Below are 18607 nucleotides of genomic sequence, written 5' to 3' on the forward strand. Positions count from 1 at the left end.
TTTTTCATAGATTCCTTTAACCAAATTGAACTTTTATTGTTTGTCTAGATGCTGAAAGTTTTTTTTTAAATATCATACATGGATGCTGAGTATAATGAATGGTTTTTCTCCCTCTATTAATATTGCCGTGTTTTTTGTGTTATGTCAAGAATCACAAATTTTTTTAGTGTGAAAGTAGAAAAATTCTAATAATGGCTTCATGAACCACAGCATAAAAGCACAGTTTTATTAAAAGATAAATATAAACACAGTCTTATTAAAGCAAATAAAGGGAAAAGTAACACCTAGAGAGAGGGGACTATGACAAGCAGATAAACCTCATACAAGGGTATCTTCTCAACCATCATATCCAAAGTTTCTTCCTATTCCAGTTCCTCACTCTTTTTTTCATAAAATTTTTGGGAGTGTTCTCTTATGTATCTAATCAACTAAGTAACCAAGATAACTTGAAAATGTTACACAAGTTCTGTTTACTGGAAGTGTTCAGTTGATAGTAGCATATAGAGATGAGCATTTCACAAAAGAATGAGCTAAAGATGATCATGAATCACTCTACCACGCTACCACTAGAAAAGACTGTTTCTAACTTCCACAATCCCCATGGATTACTAAATAGAATAAGCAATAATTTAATATCTCTGATAGTTAATTGTCCTTGATGGAGTTCAGGGTAGGCTGCCCCAAAATATGTCACTTTGGCATATTGATTATTTTAAAATAAAGTTACTTAAGAAACAAGGCAAGAAGGACACTCTTACCCTCCTCTGTCCCCCTGAAAAAAGGAAATCAATCTCCCATGTGAAAGGTACCCTGTTTATGCCAGGAGGTAAAAATACATCCTTTTCACCAGAGACAGATAATTATGGGCCAAGAAGGCTGTAAAACCAAAACTTGTTACTTCGATGCTAAGTTACTACCCCACACCCAAGCTTCTTTGCCTTGTCAATTCTTCACAAATTGATTGTTTTTTTTGTCTAAAAGATATAAAAGCTGCCTACTTTGGTCATTTATTTGACTCTTTTATTTCTGTGAGCTCCCATATGCATGCAATTAAATTTAGTTTTCTCCTGTTAATCTGTTTTGTGTCAATTTAATTATTAGGCCAACCAAACAACCTAGAAAGGAAGAAATGTTTTCTTCCCCCAAATCCTCAAATTCCCTTCCATTATGTTCTCAATAGTTTAATTGGTATGCTATTACATATAGTGATATCCAACCACCATATATTGCCTTTTGTCTCCCTAGAAATACTGAAGAAGACTGTAGAGTATTTTCCAAGAGTTCTCAGAAGGATGTCCTCTGTCAATGACACTGCCTCATATCCCTCTGCCTTCCTTCTGCTGGGTATACCTGGTCTGGAGGCTTTCCATATGTGGATTGCCTTCCCTTTCTTTGTTGTTTATCTGATAGCACTTGTAGGGAATGCCACAATCTTGTTTGTGATCAAGACTGAGCATACTCTTCATCAACCCATGTTCTACTTTCTGGCTCTTCTCTCTTTTATTGATCTAGGTCTCTCCACTTCTACCATCCCCAAAATGCTGGCCATCTTCTGGTTCAACTTCAGGGAGATAAGCTTTGAAGGCTGCCTCATTCAAATGTTCTTTATCCACACATTTACTGGTATGGAATCTGTTGTACTCCTGGCCATGGCAATTGACCGCTTTGTCGCCATCTGTTATCCCCTGAAATATACCACTATTCTCACCAACAAAATGGTAGCTATTATGGCCTCTGTTGTAGTGGGCAGGCCAGTTCTTCTTGTCATCCCATTTTGCCCTCTTCTCAAACAATTGCCCTTCTGTGGACACTACGTTATCCCTCATACCTACTGTGAACATATGGGAATTGCCCGTCTTGCCTGTGCTAGCATAACTGTCAATATGATCTATGGCTTATTCACCATTGCTGCCTTGATCTTTGACTTGATCCTTATTGCCCTCTCCTATGTTCAGATCTTACGAGCTGTTTTCCAGCTTCCTTCCAAGGATGCCAGACTCAAAGCACTTAATACCTGTGGTTCACATGTCTGTGTCATCTTAGCCTTTTACACACCAGCATTTTTCTCCTTTATGACCCATCGATTTGGTAGAAATGTTCCTCGCTACATTCACATACTCCTGGCCAATTTGTATGTGGTGGTTCCTCCATGTTTTAATCCAGTCATTTATGGAGTCAGGACAAAGCAAATTCAGATCCAAGTTATAAGAATGTTTGTAAAGAAAGAGTGACTCAAATGTATTCAGAAGTTGATAAATTCTCAGGCTAACCTTCAACTTGTATATCTCTCAGGGTGTCCAAAATTGAGACTATGTAAAGGCCACTCAGTCATTACTTCAGCCTTTTTTAGAGTCTCCTAAATACACATTCAGTGGTTCCTTTATGTAATTATGTAATTTAACTTTCAATGAATTATATTCCTTTTTTTCATTGAAAGTAGAGAAGATTGTAGGGCCAAGTAGAAGATCTAACGAGATTTTTGAATGTGTGGGGACAATGATGTTCTTGATGTCAGTAGCAAAATTTATGTACGTGTTTGATAAAAATGAAGATTCTGGTGGCATGCAGTTCTTTACGTTTTGGTCTATGAATCAATATTTTGGAATTTGTCTTTCAACTACTTATTTTTCTACCAACAATACTTTCATCTAGATGATTTCTTAATTTCACTCAGAGAGTTATTGTGATCTGAATGTTATTTATCCCTTAATTCTGTCTCTGAAAGAGTCAAACCCATTCTACATTGCCAGCTCTACAATACTATCAAAAGTAGAAAAAGGAATGAAAATAAAATTAGTTACCAAATTCCTGTATAAACTCAGTTGCAAAAAAATTGCCGAAAATTATGCAAATTGAATTCAATGATGTATAACAAGATCATATATCATGACCAAGTAGCACTTATCTCAGAAACTCAAATAATTTTTGCATTTGAAAATTAATCAATGTATTTCACCGTACTTTCATAGGAAAAGAAAAATACATATGATCATGTTAATAAATGCTGAAAAAGCATTTGACAAACCCCATCATGAATTTCTGATGAAAATTTCATAAAACTTGCAAGTGAAGGGAACTTCTCTAACTGGCTGGTGGAAATCTATAAAAAGAGACTTATAGGTTACATAACACTTGATGAAAGACTGAGTCTTTTCCCTCTACTATCAGAAAAAATGCAAGAATGTCTACTCTGATCACGTCTATTCTCTATTGTACTGGGGATTCTAGCCAATGCATTAAGACAAATAAAAGGAAATGAAAAGCATTGATATTGTTAAAAGAAATTAAACTCAATTTACTAATGACATGATTTTTCTATGTAGATAAATGTTATGTAACCTACTAAAAGCTACTAGAAGTAAGATGTGACTTTAGCAAGTTAGAAATTTCAGGGTCACTGTACAAACAGTTGGATTTCTCATACTAATGACATTCCATTAGAAAATGAAATAAAAATATCATCTAAAATAGCTTTTAAAAATATTTGGGGACAGATTTTACGAAAAATTAAAAGACTTGCATGGAGAAATCATCGCTGAGAGAAATTGAAGAAGACATACATAAATGGAGAGATGAACAATCTTCATGTATCCAAAGTGTTGGTATTGCAAATATTTCTATTTTCTCCAAGTTGATATACAAATTTAATCATATTCCACTCAAATTTCCAGCAGGCATATTTTTTTTGTAAAAACTAAAAAGCTGATTCTAAAATTTATGTGGAAATGTAAAATAACCAGAATAACCAAAACAACTTTAAAAAACTGTAACAAAGTTGGAGGACTTACATTAATAAAGATAGTGTGGTAGTGGCATAAAAACGTGCAAATAGATCAATATACCAGGAGAGGAAGCCCTGAGATAGATTCACATATATCTAGTTAATTGATTTTCAAAAAACTGCTAAAGTAATTTAATGTAGAATAGATAGATGGAACACTTGGGTAATAATATTCAAAAATATGCCCTTCAATCTATATCTCACATTCTTTAAAAAAATAAAATCAAAATGGATCAGAAACCTAAACGTATAACCTAAAGTTATAAAACTTCTATGGGAAACCATATTAGAAGTTCAATAGCCAGATATATTTTAAAAATTAATGCACTAAATTTCATAAAACTTAAGGACTTCTGCTCTTCCAAAGCACTGTTAAGAGAATGCAAGCATAGGTTTCAGACTGTAAGAAAATATTTTTGTTGATTTCTGTATGTCTTATAACTTTTTTCTCCCTCATTTCCTCCCATATTGCCATTCTTTGTGCTTAGTTGATTTTTGTAGTGGCACCTTTTGATTCCTTGTCATTTCCTTTTGTGTATATTTTATATGTATTTTCTTTGTAGTTGCCACAGCGATTAAATATAACATCCTAAAGTTATAAAAATATATTTAAAATGGATAACAACTTAACTTCAATCACATACAAAAGCTTTACTCTTTTAGAGCTTCTCTCTCACACTTGAAGTTATTAATGTCACAAATTACACTTTATGTATTGTGTACCTATTAACATAGATTTATAATTATGTTTGTACTGTCTTTTAAATCCTGTAGAAGAATAAAAAGTGGAGCTATAAACCCAAATTTTGATGATGCTGGTTTTTATATTTGTATGTGTATTTCTATTTGCTAAAGAACTTTATATTTTCGACTGACTCTCTAGCTTCCCTCGACTTCAACATAAAGGACGGTCTTTAGCATTTCTTGTGGAGAGAGTCTAGCAGTAGTGAACTCCTTCAGCTTTTGCTTATCTGAGAATATCTTAGTTTTTCCTTCATTTTTGAAAGGTAGTTTTACCAGATACAGAATTCCTGATTTTTTTTCAACATTTTAAATATATCATTCCACTCTCTTCTGGCCTGCAAGGTTTATGTCCCAAGTTGACATCGGAATGAAGTTAATGTATTTAAGGACTAAAGAATGTTTTCTGTGTCTTTTCAATTCCCTGCAGAACTGATCCTGTTAAGTAGTTGATACATTATATCAAAGTATTGAGGGATGGCTGCATCTGCGACTGTAAACCTAAGGGAAGGCACAGGTAAATGACTATCCCTGAAATTAGGAAGATTATCAGTGCTCGCCAACAACACAAATACCTGCCCCGCGACGCTGTTCTCCCAATGATTCCATAAGAACCTATTTGTACTAAATATTATTCCTGCTTATCCTCTGAGATTACCGTGTTGAAGCTGCTACATATAGAAGCTACCTGTTTTGGTTGCTTCTTGGCTCTGAATTAGTTTCTCTATGAACTAATTAAGTTTATTATGAAACTACAGAAGGATGTAGAGGAGGAAATAGTCTGAGAAATCTAAGGAAAACTTCAAAGGACATGAGACTCCCTCAAACAACATCTATTTATTTCCTCATGACCTAGATTCAAGGGAAGAGATATGATCGTTTGAAACAGAGGGAATACATATTTTTTACCCTCTATGGATAAAACAAATACAAAAACTTGATTCTGGGAAGCAGAGATTTTTTTTAGGAAATCATAGAAGTGATGGCTCTCTCTCATTTTGATCGGATTTTATATTGTCTGAATCTGTTGAAGGACAAACACATGGATACCTCATGACCTCTGGGTCTCAAACACAGGTTGGCATTTTCAGGGAGATAATATCACAACAATCATATCATGTGAGTTTGTGCAAAAAAAGTGTTTTGGAAATTATTGTATAAATCTGTGAGTGTATACACTTTCAAAGTCCGTTTGTGCAATGCTCTGTGTTGTATTTGTGCCTCCAACATGGGCTCATTGAGCACATAATGAGTGACAGCCACTGATCTAGACTATAACATTTCCTGTTGTTTATGTGGTTACACATGAATGTGCGGAGATCCTCATTTACCCAGGGAATCCCATCTCACTTGAATCTCTTTGCAGTCTTTGAGTCCCAACTACACTAGATTTTAATTCATTACATCATGATTGTCCCTCCTGATGGAACTATGTTTATGCTCCTTTCCTTTCTCTTTGTTTATGTGTGTGTGCATGTGTGTATGTGTAGGACAGATAGGCATGTGTAGTCTATGTCTATATCTACGTATCTATATTCAAATCCCATGGGCTGAAGTCATCGATGCTTCACCTTCCAGCCTAAGTGCCATTTACTCAAGAAGGCTTTCCTTGACTCACTAAACTTAATTTGATTCCTTGTTACTATTTCTAGATAACTCACCCTTTCCTCCCCTCCAGGGTAATGGTTTGCCTTACAAATTACGTGCTTAAAGTTGAACACTTACTTAAAGCTAAATAATGAAGAAAGCCATATTTGCTTTGTTCAAATGTTTTTACTATAATAAAGCCCAGAAATGTAAATGTAAAACCCTGGAGAATATTTCTTCAGTTAATAATATTAGGAGACATAGCTGTGCTGGCATGATTCTCGAAGGCATATGTAGAGGTAACACTGTGTAAGTTCTTAGTAGTACCTATTACATCATCAGGATTTGTTTGGGGCATGGAAAGCAGATTGTCCTTAAAAGCTAATGGGAGTACTACACAAATACCGAATACTGCCTTGATGGAAGATGGGAAAACAGAAAATTAGTAACCAAGGGTTTCTCTACAACTCATGAATTTGTGGTGACTTAAGAGTCCTTTTCTTCTTTAACTCTCTCATGTCCTGCCTCATGCTCAACTACGTTATCCCAGGGATTCTCTGCCATGGAGAGTTGACTATCCATTAAAACTATGGGAAGAAGTATAAAGAAATCTGCTTTAGTCAGTAACTGGTATCTCAGACATCGTTGGGTCAGTTTACCAATTTAATAAACTCCTGTGCATGTTTTAGAATGTGGGTTTCTGGATCAATAAATGCAGGAGCACAGTTAGGATCCATCTGCACAGTGAAATGATGTAAATCTGAAAAAAAATGAGGATGACAAGGTAGTGAGTGGGGTTATTGTTAAGAAATATATTGTCCTCAGCAATATATATGTATGGCTTCAAAAGAACATAATATGTGCCTACTTAAAGAGTACATGGTAGAAAGAAATAAACAGGAAAACAGCAACTTCAGCATATTTTATTTGTCAGATTAATCACGTATGCAGAGCGGCAAATGAAAGACTGAAGATATAAATTGAGTTAATCCTATTTCAAAAGCTATGCCAAAGACTTCAATATCGTGTCCACACAGAGAGGGACAGAGGTAATTTATTTCTGTTCTCCCAAGTAAGTGTCCTTTAAATAACTCAGTGAAATTTTCACAGGGTCTTTGCTTGATCACTTCCATTTATGGAAAACTCTGTCACATGAGAGAAATATTGCAGGCGAGCTCAAAGGAGAAGCACGGTAACAGCTCGGTAAGTATTAGTTGAATTAAGTACAAGTATGACTACAGATGGAATCTTTTACTGGAAATGAGGGCTAAGGTGACTTAGAGGTCCCTGAGATAATATGAAATGATATAAGTATATTTTTCTGTACTTCTAAGCATAGTAAATTGGTATCTTATTACTAATTTTATTAATCTGATTCCAGCAAATTTAAATATCCCAGATTATGAATTTGAATTGTTTTTATCAACACATAATTAATGGTCTTCCTGAACAAAATCTCCATATTTTTCAGCCTCTGGTTGTGATCATCTTGACATTGCAACTTTATATTCAGAAGTGCTAATCAAAAGCAAAAGAAAAACCATCATGCCACTTCTTAATGCTTCTTGTCCCTCTCCTGTCACCTTCTTGCTGATGGGCATCCCAGGACTAGAGCACCTGCATGTCTGGATTGGGATTCCCTTCTGCTCCATGTACCTGGTGGCTGTGGTGGGGAACATGACCATCCTGGCCGTGGTGAAGGCAGAGAGAAGCCTCCATGAGCCCATGTTCCTCTTTCTGTGCATGCTCTCAGTCACTGATCTGGTCCTCTCCACTTCTACGTTGCCCCGCATGCTCTGTCTCTTCCGGCTGGGAGTCCATGACATCGCCTTTGATGCCTGCCTGGCCCAAATGTTCTTCATTCACAGCTTTACTGCCATGGAATCAGGATTCTTTTTGGCCATGGCTGTTGACCGTTATGTGGCCATTTGTCATCCACTGCACCACACCACCATTCTCACCCATGCTCGCGTCACTATAATGGGTACTATTGTGGTGATTCGGGGTGTAGCCTTCTTTTCTCCACACCCCATCCTGCTCAAACAGATGCCTTACTGCAGAGCATGAATCATTGCCCACACCTACTGTGAATTTATGGCTGTGGTGAAGTTGGCGTGTATGGACACAGGGGCCACCACGAGATATAGCCTCAGTGTGGCTTCTATCATTGGCTCATGTGATGCCATTCTTATTGCCGTATCCTATGCCTTCATTCTTCGTTCTGTACTCTGTCTGCCATCCCGAGAAGCTAGCTTTAAGGCTTTGGGCACATGTGGATCCCACGTCTGTGTTATTCTTGTCTTCTATTCCACTGCTGGTTTTTCCATTTTTACTCACCGTTTTGGGAAAAATGTGCCTGCACATATCCATATTTTTATTGCAAATATGTACCTTTTGGTGCCCCCTTTTCTCAACCCCATTGTGTATGGAGTAAGGACCAAGAAAATACGGGAACATGTTTTTAGGACACTAATGGTCAAAGGTTCCCAATTTTAGTTGTTACAATAAAACAGATGCTTCAAGAATAAATGAGAGAAAAAGAGGTAATGCAAGAAAAATAACGAACTACTCTACTCCATAAGCTGAATTACACTTATTATTTGAAAGATCTTTTACTTACTAGATATCTGTAAATTCCAAAAATTCTAATTCCACAAGTTATTTCAACTTTTTCTTTATTAAATATTGGAGAACAAATTAATCTCCTCCTGTGTATGTGTCTTTTGGAGGATAATTACAAATAGAGAGTGAACAGTAAAGGAAGGGGAACAAGGGTAAGTAGAGGAAAAAAAAGATTTCTCTAGATACCTAAATGAAGGACATTATACACCTGGCAATCTGAAACAATTTGATCCATACATCATACATGTGGCTGTGATTTGATAGAATAGGTGATATAAATGTTGTACCTATTCTCTAGTGGAATCAAATTTGAAGAATTATTGTTTATCTAGATAAAGGAGTAGAACTAATGATACATAAATATTAACAATTAATATTAAGCAAATCTCTCAAAAAACTATGAAACAAACATGACATGTTGTGAAGGCTCAAATTTTAATATTGTGGTTGTTCCATTTCTAGAGAAATTTTGGTAGATGTAGAGTGCATTTAACAAAATAAGCCGATATCATGGAGTTTAATGACTGCTAAAATTGAGGTCACGAATTCTTATTTTCATGATTAGTAGTCAGTATTACCATGTGTCATTTAATCACCACACAACTATATAAGGTGGGTTCTAGTAGCACTCATTTTTATATATCGGGAACCTGAGTTGAAGAAAAATGAAACAGCAATAAAGCCAAGACAGGCAAAGAAAACTGGACTTGAACCCAGGCAGTCTAACTCCAAAGCCTGGGTCCTTGAGGGACCATGTGCACTAAGTCTGCCTCATTTATTAGGTGACTTGGAACCCAGTATCAGGACATCATAAGATCTCAAATTTATTGGCAACAATGTTGAAATAGTCCTATTTATTGCCTCAGTACCAAGGGCTTACTTATTTCTTTAATTCATTGTCACTAGTTTTCCAACTTCGTTACCTATTTCTCATGACTTTTTAAAAATATTGCCTAAGATCTATGGCCCTTTTTTTATGCTTTGGATCTGTAAAATTAGTTTTTTGAAACTTATGCTCTGAAACTTTTCACCTCCCTTTGCTTAGTAGCCTTAGGAACAAACACCCATAGTTAAACAGACAAAGATTAACATCTCTAAATTCGCCAACGCTCAGTTTGCCATTCAAATATGAGAAGAGTGTGCAGTTTTCTGCTTTGGAGAATTGGTAATATTGAGATGTCTTCTCCTTGATTGCTTAATCAATGCGCAAACTGAATGTGTGTTCTTACTTTGGTAGAATTTAGACTTTATGACATTTTTCCGGGTAGTCCAATCACTTCTTCGTTAAGGATCCAGGCTTTGGTGTTAAACTGCCTGGGTTCAAGTCCAGTATTCTTTACTTGGCTAGCTTTATTTCTATTTAATTCCTCTTCACCTTGGTTTCCTGATACATAAAAAGGCATGATCCCAGAACCTCCCTCATGTAGTTATGGGATGATTAAATGAGACACGGAAAGAAGATCAATGCAGTGGTATAGAGGAAACAATGAATGTTAATTATTTTAATTTTCCCCCATGATTATAATTTCTTGTGTTCTTCACCCTTTGCTTGTTTAAAATGCTTTAGGAAATACCCATTAAACATTATTTAATTTCTTTGCAACTGTGTAATATTTGTATTTTTTAATATTTATGTAAAGAATATATTTGATTCCATTCCCTCTTAGCCACATATTTGTTAAATCTAGCAGCACCTCAAGAAAAAACATTTATGGGGCTGGCCCTGTGTCACAGTGGTTCAGTTCACATGCTCCACTTTGGCAGCCCCGGGTTCACTGGTTCAGATTCTGGCTGTGGACCTACTCACTCCTTATCAAGCCATGCTGTAGCAGGCCTCCCACGTATAAAGTAGAGGAATACGGGCATGGATGTTAGCTCAGGGCCAATCTTCTTCAGCAAAAAAAAAGGGGGAGGGGGATTGGCAGTGGATGTTATCTCAAAAAGAAAAGAAAAGAAAAGAAAAAAACATTTATTTTTTTATTTTTCTGTAGAGTATATTGATTAACATCATGCCATTATTGATAACTTTATTAAAGCCTCTGGAGAGTAAGATAATGTTATTGGAGTGCAATAGAACAGTGATAAGAATATAGTAATCACCTTTAATCTCTTCTGTTGATACAATCATTTAATCATTCATTCATTCATTTATAATATGTGTTCAATAAATACCTTTTAAATTGGATTAGATTTATTTGGACTAATTTTCATGACACTCAAATTTATTCTTCCATCATTATTAATTAAGTCTCTTTCTCCTTAGAAGAAATCCATATGAAGAGATCATAATTAAGTTCCTTAGAATCCTTCGGTGCCAGAAGCGTCTGGCAAACATTGTAAACTAACTCACTCATCTTCCGAGTGCAAGGCTCCTGCAGCTTTCTCTGATTGTTCAGGGACGCCTTTCTCCTGTTTTATCATATGAACTAAGGAGATGGGATCATATCAGGGTGGTAGGGACTAAATTGTAGAGACAATAGGCTATATGATGTTTGATGGCGCTTACATGCTCTTACGTATGCTATTCTTTCTTCCTCAAATACCTTTCACTGCCATATATCACTGTCATGCCCTTCCCACTCCTCTTTATGGAACAGCTCAGTGCACAACTGAAAGAAGCCTCCCCTGTTGTTTCTTTTTGTTAATATGTATTTATATGTTAATAAAAAGGAAAGTCCATAAAGCTGACTCTATCCATCCATCCATCTATCTATCTATCTATCTATCTATCTATCTATCTACCTACCTACCTACCTAGCTAGTTATCTATCAAATAATGCCATTCACGTTTTTAGCATTAGGATAGAATGTAGCTAAAGGGCATTTCACTGGTGTTTTTTTTAATTGTAGTAAACTACACATAACATAAAATTTATCATTTTAATTTTTGAGTATCCAATTCAGTGGAATTAGTACACTTATATTGCTATGCAACCATCACCACCATCCTTCTTCAGAGCACTTTTATCTTTCCCAACTGAAACCGTATATTCATGAAACACTAAATCCCCATTCCCCATTCCCCACATGCTCTGACAACAACCATTCTACGACTGTTTCTATGAATTTGGCTACTCTGGTTCCTCATATGAGTGGAATCATACAGTATTTGTCCTTTTTTGACTGGTTATTTCAGTTAGCATACAATCTTCAAGATTCCTCCATGTTGTAGCATGCGTTAGAATTTCCTTCCTTTTAGTGTTGTGTGACTGTGTGTATATATATATATATATACACATATATATATAATTTTTTTTTATCAATTCATCTATGGATGGGTAGGTGGGTTGCTTCTACCTTTTGGCTATTGTGAATAATGCTGCTGTGAACATGAGTGTACAAAGATCTGTTTGAGTCTTTGTTTTCACTTGTGTGGAGTCTGTATCCAGAAGTGGAATTGCTTGATCGCACAGTAAGTCTACGTTTAAATGTTTGAGGAACTGCCATTCCTTTTTCTACAGTAGCTGCCTCATTTACATTCCCACTAACAATGCACAAGAGTTCTAGTTTTTCAACATCCACACCACAATTGTTCTTTCCTTTTTTAAAAAATAATAACCATCCTCATGGGTGTGAAGTAGTAACTCATTGTTGTTTTAATTTTCGTTTCCTTAATAATTAGTGATGTTGAGCATCTTTTCGTGTGTTTATTGACCATTTGAACATATTTTTTGGACAAATGTCTGTTCAAGTCCTCTGCCCTGTTTTCAATCTAATCATCTGTTGTTGTTGAGTTTTAAGAGTTCTTAAGGATATTAATTGCTTATCATATATATGATTTTCAAATATTTTCTTCGATTTTCTGGGCTGCCTTTTCACTTTGTTGATAGTGTCCTTTGATACACAAAAGTCTGTAATTTTGTTGAAGTCTAGTTTATTTATTTTTACTTTTGTTGTCTTTGTTTTCATGTTATATCTAAGAAGTCATTGTCAAATGCAATGAAACGAAAGTTTTCTTTTATTTTTTCTTTTGTTTCTTTGGTGAGGAAGATTGTCGCTGTGCTAACATCTGTGCCAATCTTCCTCTACTTTGTGTGAGATGCTGCCACAGCATGGCTCAGTGAATGGTGCTGGGTCTGCACCCTGGGTCCAAACTTCCGATCCCCTGGCTGCACAAAGTGGGGCATGCGAACATCACCACTAAGTCACTGGGCTGCCCCAAGTTTTCTTTTATTTTTCTCTAAGAATTTTATAGTTTTACGTCTTCTATTTAGGTCTTTGATCCATTTTGACTAACTTTTTATGATGTAAGATGAGATTCCAACTTCATTCTTTTGTATGTGACTATCCAGTTTTCCCAACACAATTTGTTGGAAAGACTGTCCTTTCCCCATTGAAAGATCTTGGAACCCTTGTAGAAGTTGCTTAATTGTATATGTGAGAGTTTATTTTTGGGCTCTTCATTCTATTCCATTGGTCTATATATCTGTCTTTATGCCAGTATAATACTTGTTCACTTACCATAGCTTTCTAGTTAGTTTTGAAATCAGTAAGTGTGAAACCTCCAAGTTTGCTCCTCCTTTTCAAGATGTTTTTGGATATTTGGGGTCCTTTGAGATTTACTATGGATTTTAGATTTTATTTTTCTATTTCTGCAAAAAATGTCATGATGACTTTGGTAGGAATTTCATCAAATCTATAGATTGCTTTGGGTAGTATTGGCATATTAACGATATTAAGTCTTCCAACCCATGAACATGGGATGACTTTCCATATATTTATGTCTTTTTAAATTTCTTTCAGCAAGTTTTTGGAGTTGTCAATACAAAGTTTTGTCTCTTTGCTTAAGTTTATGCCTATTTTATTTCTTTTGATTCCATTGTAAATAGAATTGTTTATATAATTTCCTTTTCAGATTCTTCATTATTACTGCATAGAAATGGAACTGATTTCATATCCTGCAATTTTGTTCAATTTTCTTATCAAGTCTAGAACATCTGTCTGTGTGTGTGTGTGTGTGTGTGTGTGAGAGAGATCTTTATAGTTTTCTACTTTATAAGATCATGTTATCTGCAAAAAGATATTATTTTACTTCTTTTCCAATTTGGATGTCTTTTATTTATTTTTCTTGTCTAATTGCTCTTGCTAGGACTTCCAATTGCTCTTGCTAGGACTTCCAGTATTATGTTGAGTACAAATAGTAAAAGTGGGTATTCTTGTCTTCTTCCTGACCATAGAGAAAAAGCTTTCAGAATTTCACCATTATTGCAAAATTAGTTGTGAGTTTTTCATATACGACCCTTATTATGCTGAGATTGCTGATGTCTTTTGATTATTCCCTTTCTAATATTTGAAAAGAGATAACTAGGGGGATAATACTTTATCATTTTTTAAAAATCAACCAGTGGCCACAGAGATTAGCCCTATATTATTATGAAACATATTTGTATTAGTTAGAATCTAACCAGGAAATAGAATCACTTGAGTATTTAGTACAGGACATCTTTAATATAGGAAACTATTTACACAAACTATAGAACTTATCAGAAGACAAACATTGACAGGGAAGACTCCCAGCAATTAAAAACTACAAGAAGCTACACCAACTCTAGGTCAGCAAAACAGAGAGGCACCAGTAGTTTAACCATATCTCAGAGATGTGAGTCTCCCAGTGGAAGCTGAGACCATAGAAGTCCCCTCTGGCAGGATCTGGACCCATGGAGCAGATGCAGTTGAGGAGAGTGGGAAATATTTTGACTTGTCTTTCCTCTTCTTTAGTATTTTCCTGCCAATGTCCCCACTGGACAAGTGCAGGATAAATACAGATGACCTGAGATCCTGGGAAACATAGCCTATAAAGTTAACCCCTCTTGAAATACAAAGCAGAAGAGAAGGATAAGGAGAAACACCTCTGTAAGAAAATATATTCAATCTTTGCATAAAATCCCAACCAAAGCCCAGATAATGATTCTCTCATATATGGGTACCACGTATGCCCTGTACTTGATCAAACAAGTAAGTCCTGGGGGATGCAGGAATAGGAACATGACTAGGAAATGTCCTGGAGAGTTAGTTGTTTTACAGAACTAAATCTGGTTGAAGCGAGTTACTGAAGACTATCTGGAGGCATATGGGGATATTAATGTGATCACTCTGATTAATTCATAAACTTATCTTTCCATGATATCTTCCACTGCTTCTAGCTCTCATCACATACATTGTGAGAAAGCATTTAGTTCACAGTATCTGCATATGCTTAAGCTCCCAAAGTGCAATCAATCAAATATCTCATGATACCTGGGGTCCAGAGGCCATTTTCTATTGATTTCTAAGCTCATAGCTCAGGTGGAATGGCCACTACAAGACTGAGTCCCTCCAAGAGACTAAATTGTGCCTGGAAAGATTGGGAGAGATTAGTGAAACTGCCTACAATCAGACAGCATTCTCATGAGAGGCTGTATGTAGGATATTCCTTGTAGACCTCTAGTCTCCCAAGATAAGAAGTATAATGGCACCTGTTGTAGTTATACCCAATATTATTTTGAGCCTCAAGCTGAGCAGTGAGACCATCTAGTTGTAGAGGTAAGATAACTAGGTTATGGTAGGAGAGTTGTGGTTAAGGTGGGAAGAGAGAATTCAGTGCTTCCATGAGAAGGGAATAGTGGAGCCCAGGATGGAGGCTCTAGGTCCTGTCCTTAGTAGTGAAGATTTAGCCCTTGTGGTTGTCTGAAAGATGGCTCAACTTCTTGACTTGACAAAAAGTAATGCAGAAGAAGGAGATTAACTTAAATACTTAAGCTGAGATCTACATGTTGTTTGTAATGTTTGTTAACCCAACTCTAGAATTTAATCTTGAACTACATTGGTTAAAACCTTATTTTTTTCTTAAACTTTGTTTTATTCAGACTGAAAAGATGCCTAATATTATAAAAGCTTATCATATACTGATATTTGAACAAAAGTGATGATTTATCAATTCAAAATTTAACATCCGTTAGGATACCTTTCCAAAATAATTGTTCACACATTCCAAGGCACACTTTCTGGTAACCAGATATCTGGAGCCAACAGCTGTATTTAAATATTTAATTGGGAAGCAAATATCAGCATCAAGTGTATTATATGACTGAAGAACATATTATGCACCTTCTGGAAGAGTTTGGTAATTTACAAAAGAGCCCAAATATCTAGTAACCTGAACATTCATGTTTTCCAGACACAGTCATTTTCTCTTTGGATTGTTTTTTTAAAATGATGATTTCTTGCCATTAAGTTTGGCTGATTTTATGAAGATAAAAGTCCTTCCTTTACTAACTCTATGACTCACCTTTCAATGTAAGACCAGTTTTGTTCATATTTCTTCATTGATCCAATTGTTCTTTAGCATTTCTCAAGTCCTCTTTTCCTCATATCTAGAAACTCTATCATTAGGAGGGGATAAGAAGGGTTAATTATATGAATCATTGATCTTATCCATCATGTTGGGTTTTTATTTCTTATGACTATTTCAGATGGTAGAAAATTATCTCCCTATGTTTAGCAATATATCAACTACTACCTCTGTAGTACTATATAATATTACTAAACTTTATCTAGCCAACTGGGCAACACATCTTGAACAATAGGCAAGAGGAGGGAGAGAGCGGGGGTGGGGGAGAGAGAGAGAAAGAACACCTTTCTCCTGTTTTTCTTACCCCAAAATTGCTCCATCACACGGTAAGTCTATGTTTAAATTTTTGAGGACCTACCATTCCTTTTCCTACAGTAGCTGCATCATTTACAGTCCCATGTATTTTGATGCATTGAAAGATTGTATTACTGAAGAAAGGATTCAATAGCAACTTATATGTTATCTGATGTCAACTTCTCTCCCAGTCTGTAATAATGAAAAACACATTGGTCTTCATATATGTATAATTTTTGTGATTTTAAATTTGGACAGGATCATGTCATATCCATTGTTTGGATAATGTTAGGTTACAACAGGACCGGTCTTCAACCTACCACCTTCCTACTGCTTGGCATTCCAGGATTGGAGTCTGCCCACATATGGATTTCTATCCCTTTCTGCCTGGTCTACCTACTGTCACTGTTGGGAAATGTTGCCCTTTTATTAATTGTCAAGAGAGACCGCAAACTTCATGAACCTATGTACCTCTTTCTAAGCATGCTCTCAGTGGCTGATTTGATGCTTACTTCTTCTACACTTCCCAAGATACTAAGCATCTTCTGGTTCAATGACAGAGAGATCTACTTTGAAGCCTGCCTCACTCAAATGTATCTTATCCATTCTTTGTCTACTATGGATTCTGGATTTATCTTGGCCATGGCTTTTGACCGCTATGTAGCCATCTGCCACCCTCTAAGACATTCCACTCTCTTAACACCTGCCGTGATTGTAGGCTTGGGTTTACTCATTGTCTTCAGAGGAGCTGTACTCCTCAGTCCACACCCTTTCCTTCTTAGGTGGCTTTCCTACTGCAAAACTAATGTCATTTCTCATACATACTGTGAGTTTATGGCCCTGATAAAGCTGGTTTGCACTGAGACCAAGATTCGTAGAGCCTATAGCCTAATTGTGGCATTCCTGACAGGGGGATTGGATTTCATATTGATCATCTGTTCCTATGTCCTTATTCTTCTCACTGTCTTCAGTCTCCCTTCCAAAGCTGCCCGCCTGAAGACCTTAAGCACCTGTGTCTCCCACGTGTGGGTCATCTTGGTGTTTTATACTCCAGCCTTTTTCTCTTTTCTCACTCATAGGTTTGGTCACCACATTGCTCCACATATCCACATTTTTATAGCCAACATATATCTTCTTATTCCACCTATGATGAATCCTATTATTTATGGTGTTAAAACTAAAAGAATCAGGGAGGGATTCTTTAAATTATTAAAAATCAAATGTGCTTGACTTTGCAAGATTTATGACTCCCCAGATCATCAACAAAGATAAGGGTTTTATTAAACAGGAAATGCTGAAAATCAGTCAGCATTACCTTGAAGTGGAAAACTTTTCTGCTAAATTTTGGATTCATATAGGCTAGTGAAGATTGGTAAGTATAATGACTTCAGTGAGCAGTAACAAATATAAAAGATACATAGGAAATAAAAATAATTACAGCAAAACTCTTAATTATTATTATTTATCTTTCCAAACCTAGTATTTAATATAGTCTTTGGGAAGTATTAAGCCAAGAGTAAATTTATGTTGAAATAATTTTAATTCTAATGAAGTCTAATTTATCTTCTTTTCTTTTATGGATCATGCTTTTTGTGTCATATGTAGGAAATTTATTGCCTAACTTTGAGTTATGAAGATTTTCTCCTATAAATTCTTCTAAAACTTTATATTGTCTAAGGTGTGAGATTTAGGTTGAGGTTCATCTATGATACAGTGATAATAATCCATAATTCATGGTTGTGAATTTGAATCTCAAATAAAATAATGTACAATGATCATTCTGAACATAATCGAATCCAATTTCTTCTTTAATCATAATCATAATATAATAAGATTTTTTAAAAACAACATAATACTCAAGTAGTGATATAAATGTAAAAATAGCAACATATGTATTTGTGCATGGCAACACGAGATGAGATAATAGTCATGTCCTTGTGCTTCTGCATAGAATAATTGTGAATGTGAAAATTACAAATGCCAATTAATCCGGGTGTGTTTTATTGATTAGTCAACTGCCATGAAAAATGTTGCAGTTGCTGTTGGTGATGTAATTTTCAAAAATGTTGAATAACTTTTGGTAATATTCTTAACACATCAGTATACAGTATTCTCTTGACATCCATAATAGTTACATTTGTAGAATATCCATGTTTGCATGTTAGGACCATGCCAAGATAATTTCTGATTGTAAGCAAAGTAAAAAAATCTACATTCAGAACAGTAGTTATGAAGCAAAGTAAAATTCTTCA

The 18607-nt window shown here is 35.6% G+C and overlaps 3 protein-coding genes across 3 annotated transcripts; all 3 read left to right on the top strand.

Moving 5' to 3' along the window:
- Positions 1-1286: 1286 nt before the first annotated feature.
- LOC124225430 (olfactory receptor 52E4-like) lies at positions 1287-2231 on the top strand. Its single transcript, XM_046638097.1, has one exon. It carries the CDS (start codon positions 1293-1295, stop codon positions 2229-2231), a length of 939 nt encoding a protein of 312 aa, XP_046494053.1. The 5' UTR covers positions 1287-1292.
- Positions 2232-7654: 5423 nt separating this feature from the next.
- LOC124251890 (olfactory receptor 52K2-like) lies at positions 7655-8605 on the top strand. The gene is given in 1 exon segment (XM_046684837.1): positions 7655-8605. A coding segment is annotated over 1 exon segment (951 nt).
- An 8035-nt stretch (positions 8606-16640) lies between these two features.
- Positions 16641-17585, top strand: LOC124225517 (olfactory receptor 52K2-like). The gene has a single exon (XM_046638204.1). The coding sequence runs from the start codon at positions 16641-16643 to the stop codon at positions 17583-17585; it is 945 nt and encodes a 314-aa protein (XP_046494160.1).
- Positions 17586-18607: the final 1022 nt, after the last annotated feature.

The sequence above is a fragment of the Equus quagga genome, chromosome 14 (genome assembly GCF_021613505.1).
Source record: "Equus quagga isolate Etosha38 chromosome 14, UCLA_HA_Equagga_1.0, whole genome shotgun sequence".
Taxonomy (NCBI): Eukaryota; Metazoa; Chordata; class Mammalia; order Perissodactyla; family Equidae; genus Equus; species Equus quagga.

Bases quoted from the DNA above. Each gene is read 5' to 3' on its own strand.
- LOC124225430 (XM_046638097.1), top strand. From the start codon at position 1,293: ATGTCCTCTGTCAATGACACTGCCTCATATCCCTCTGCCTTCCTTCTG.
- LOC124225517 (XM_046638204.1), top strand. From the start codon at position 16,641: ATGTTAGGTTACAACAGGACCGGTCTTCAACCTACCACCTTCCTACTG.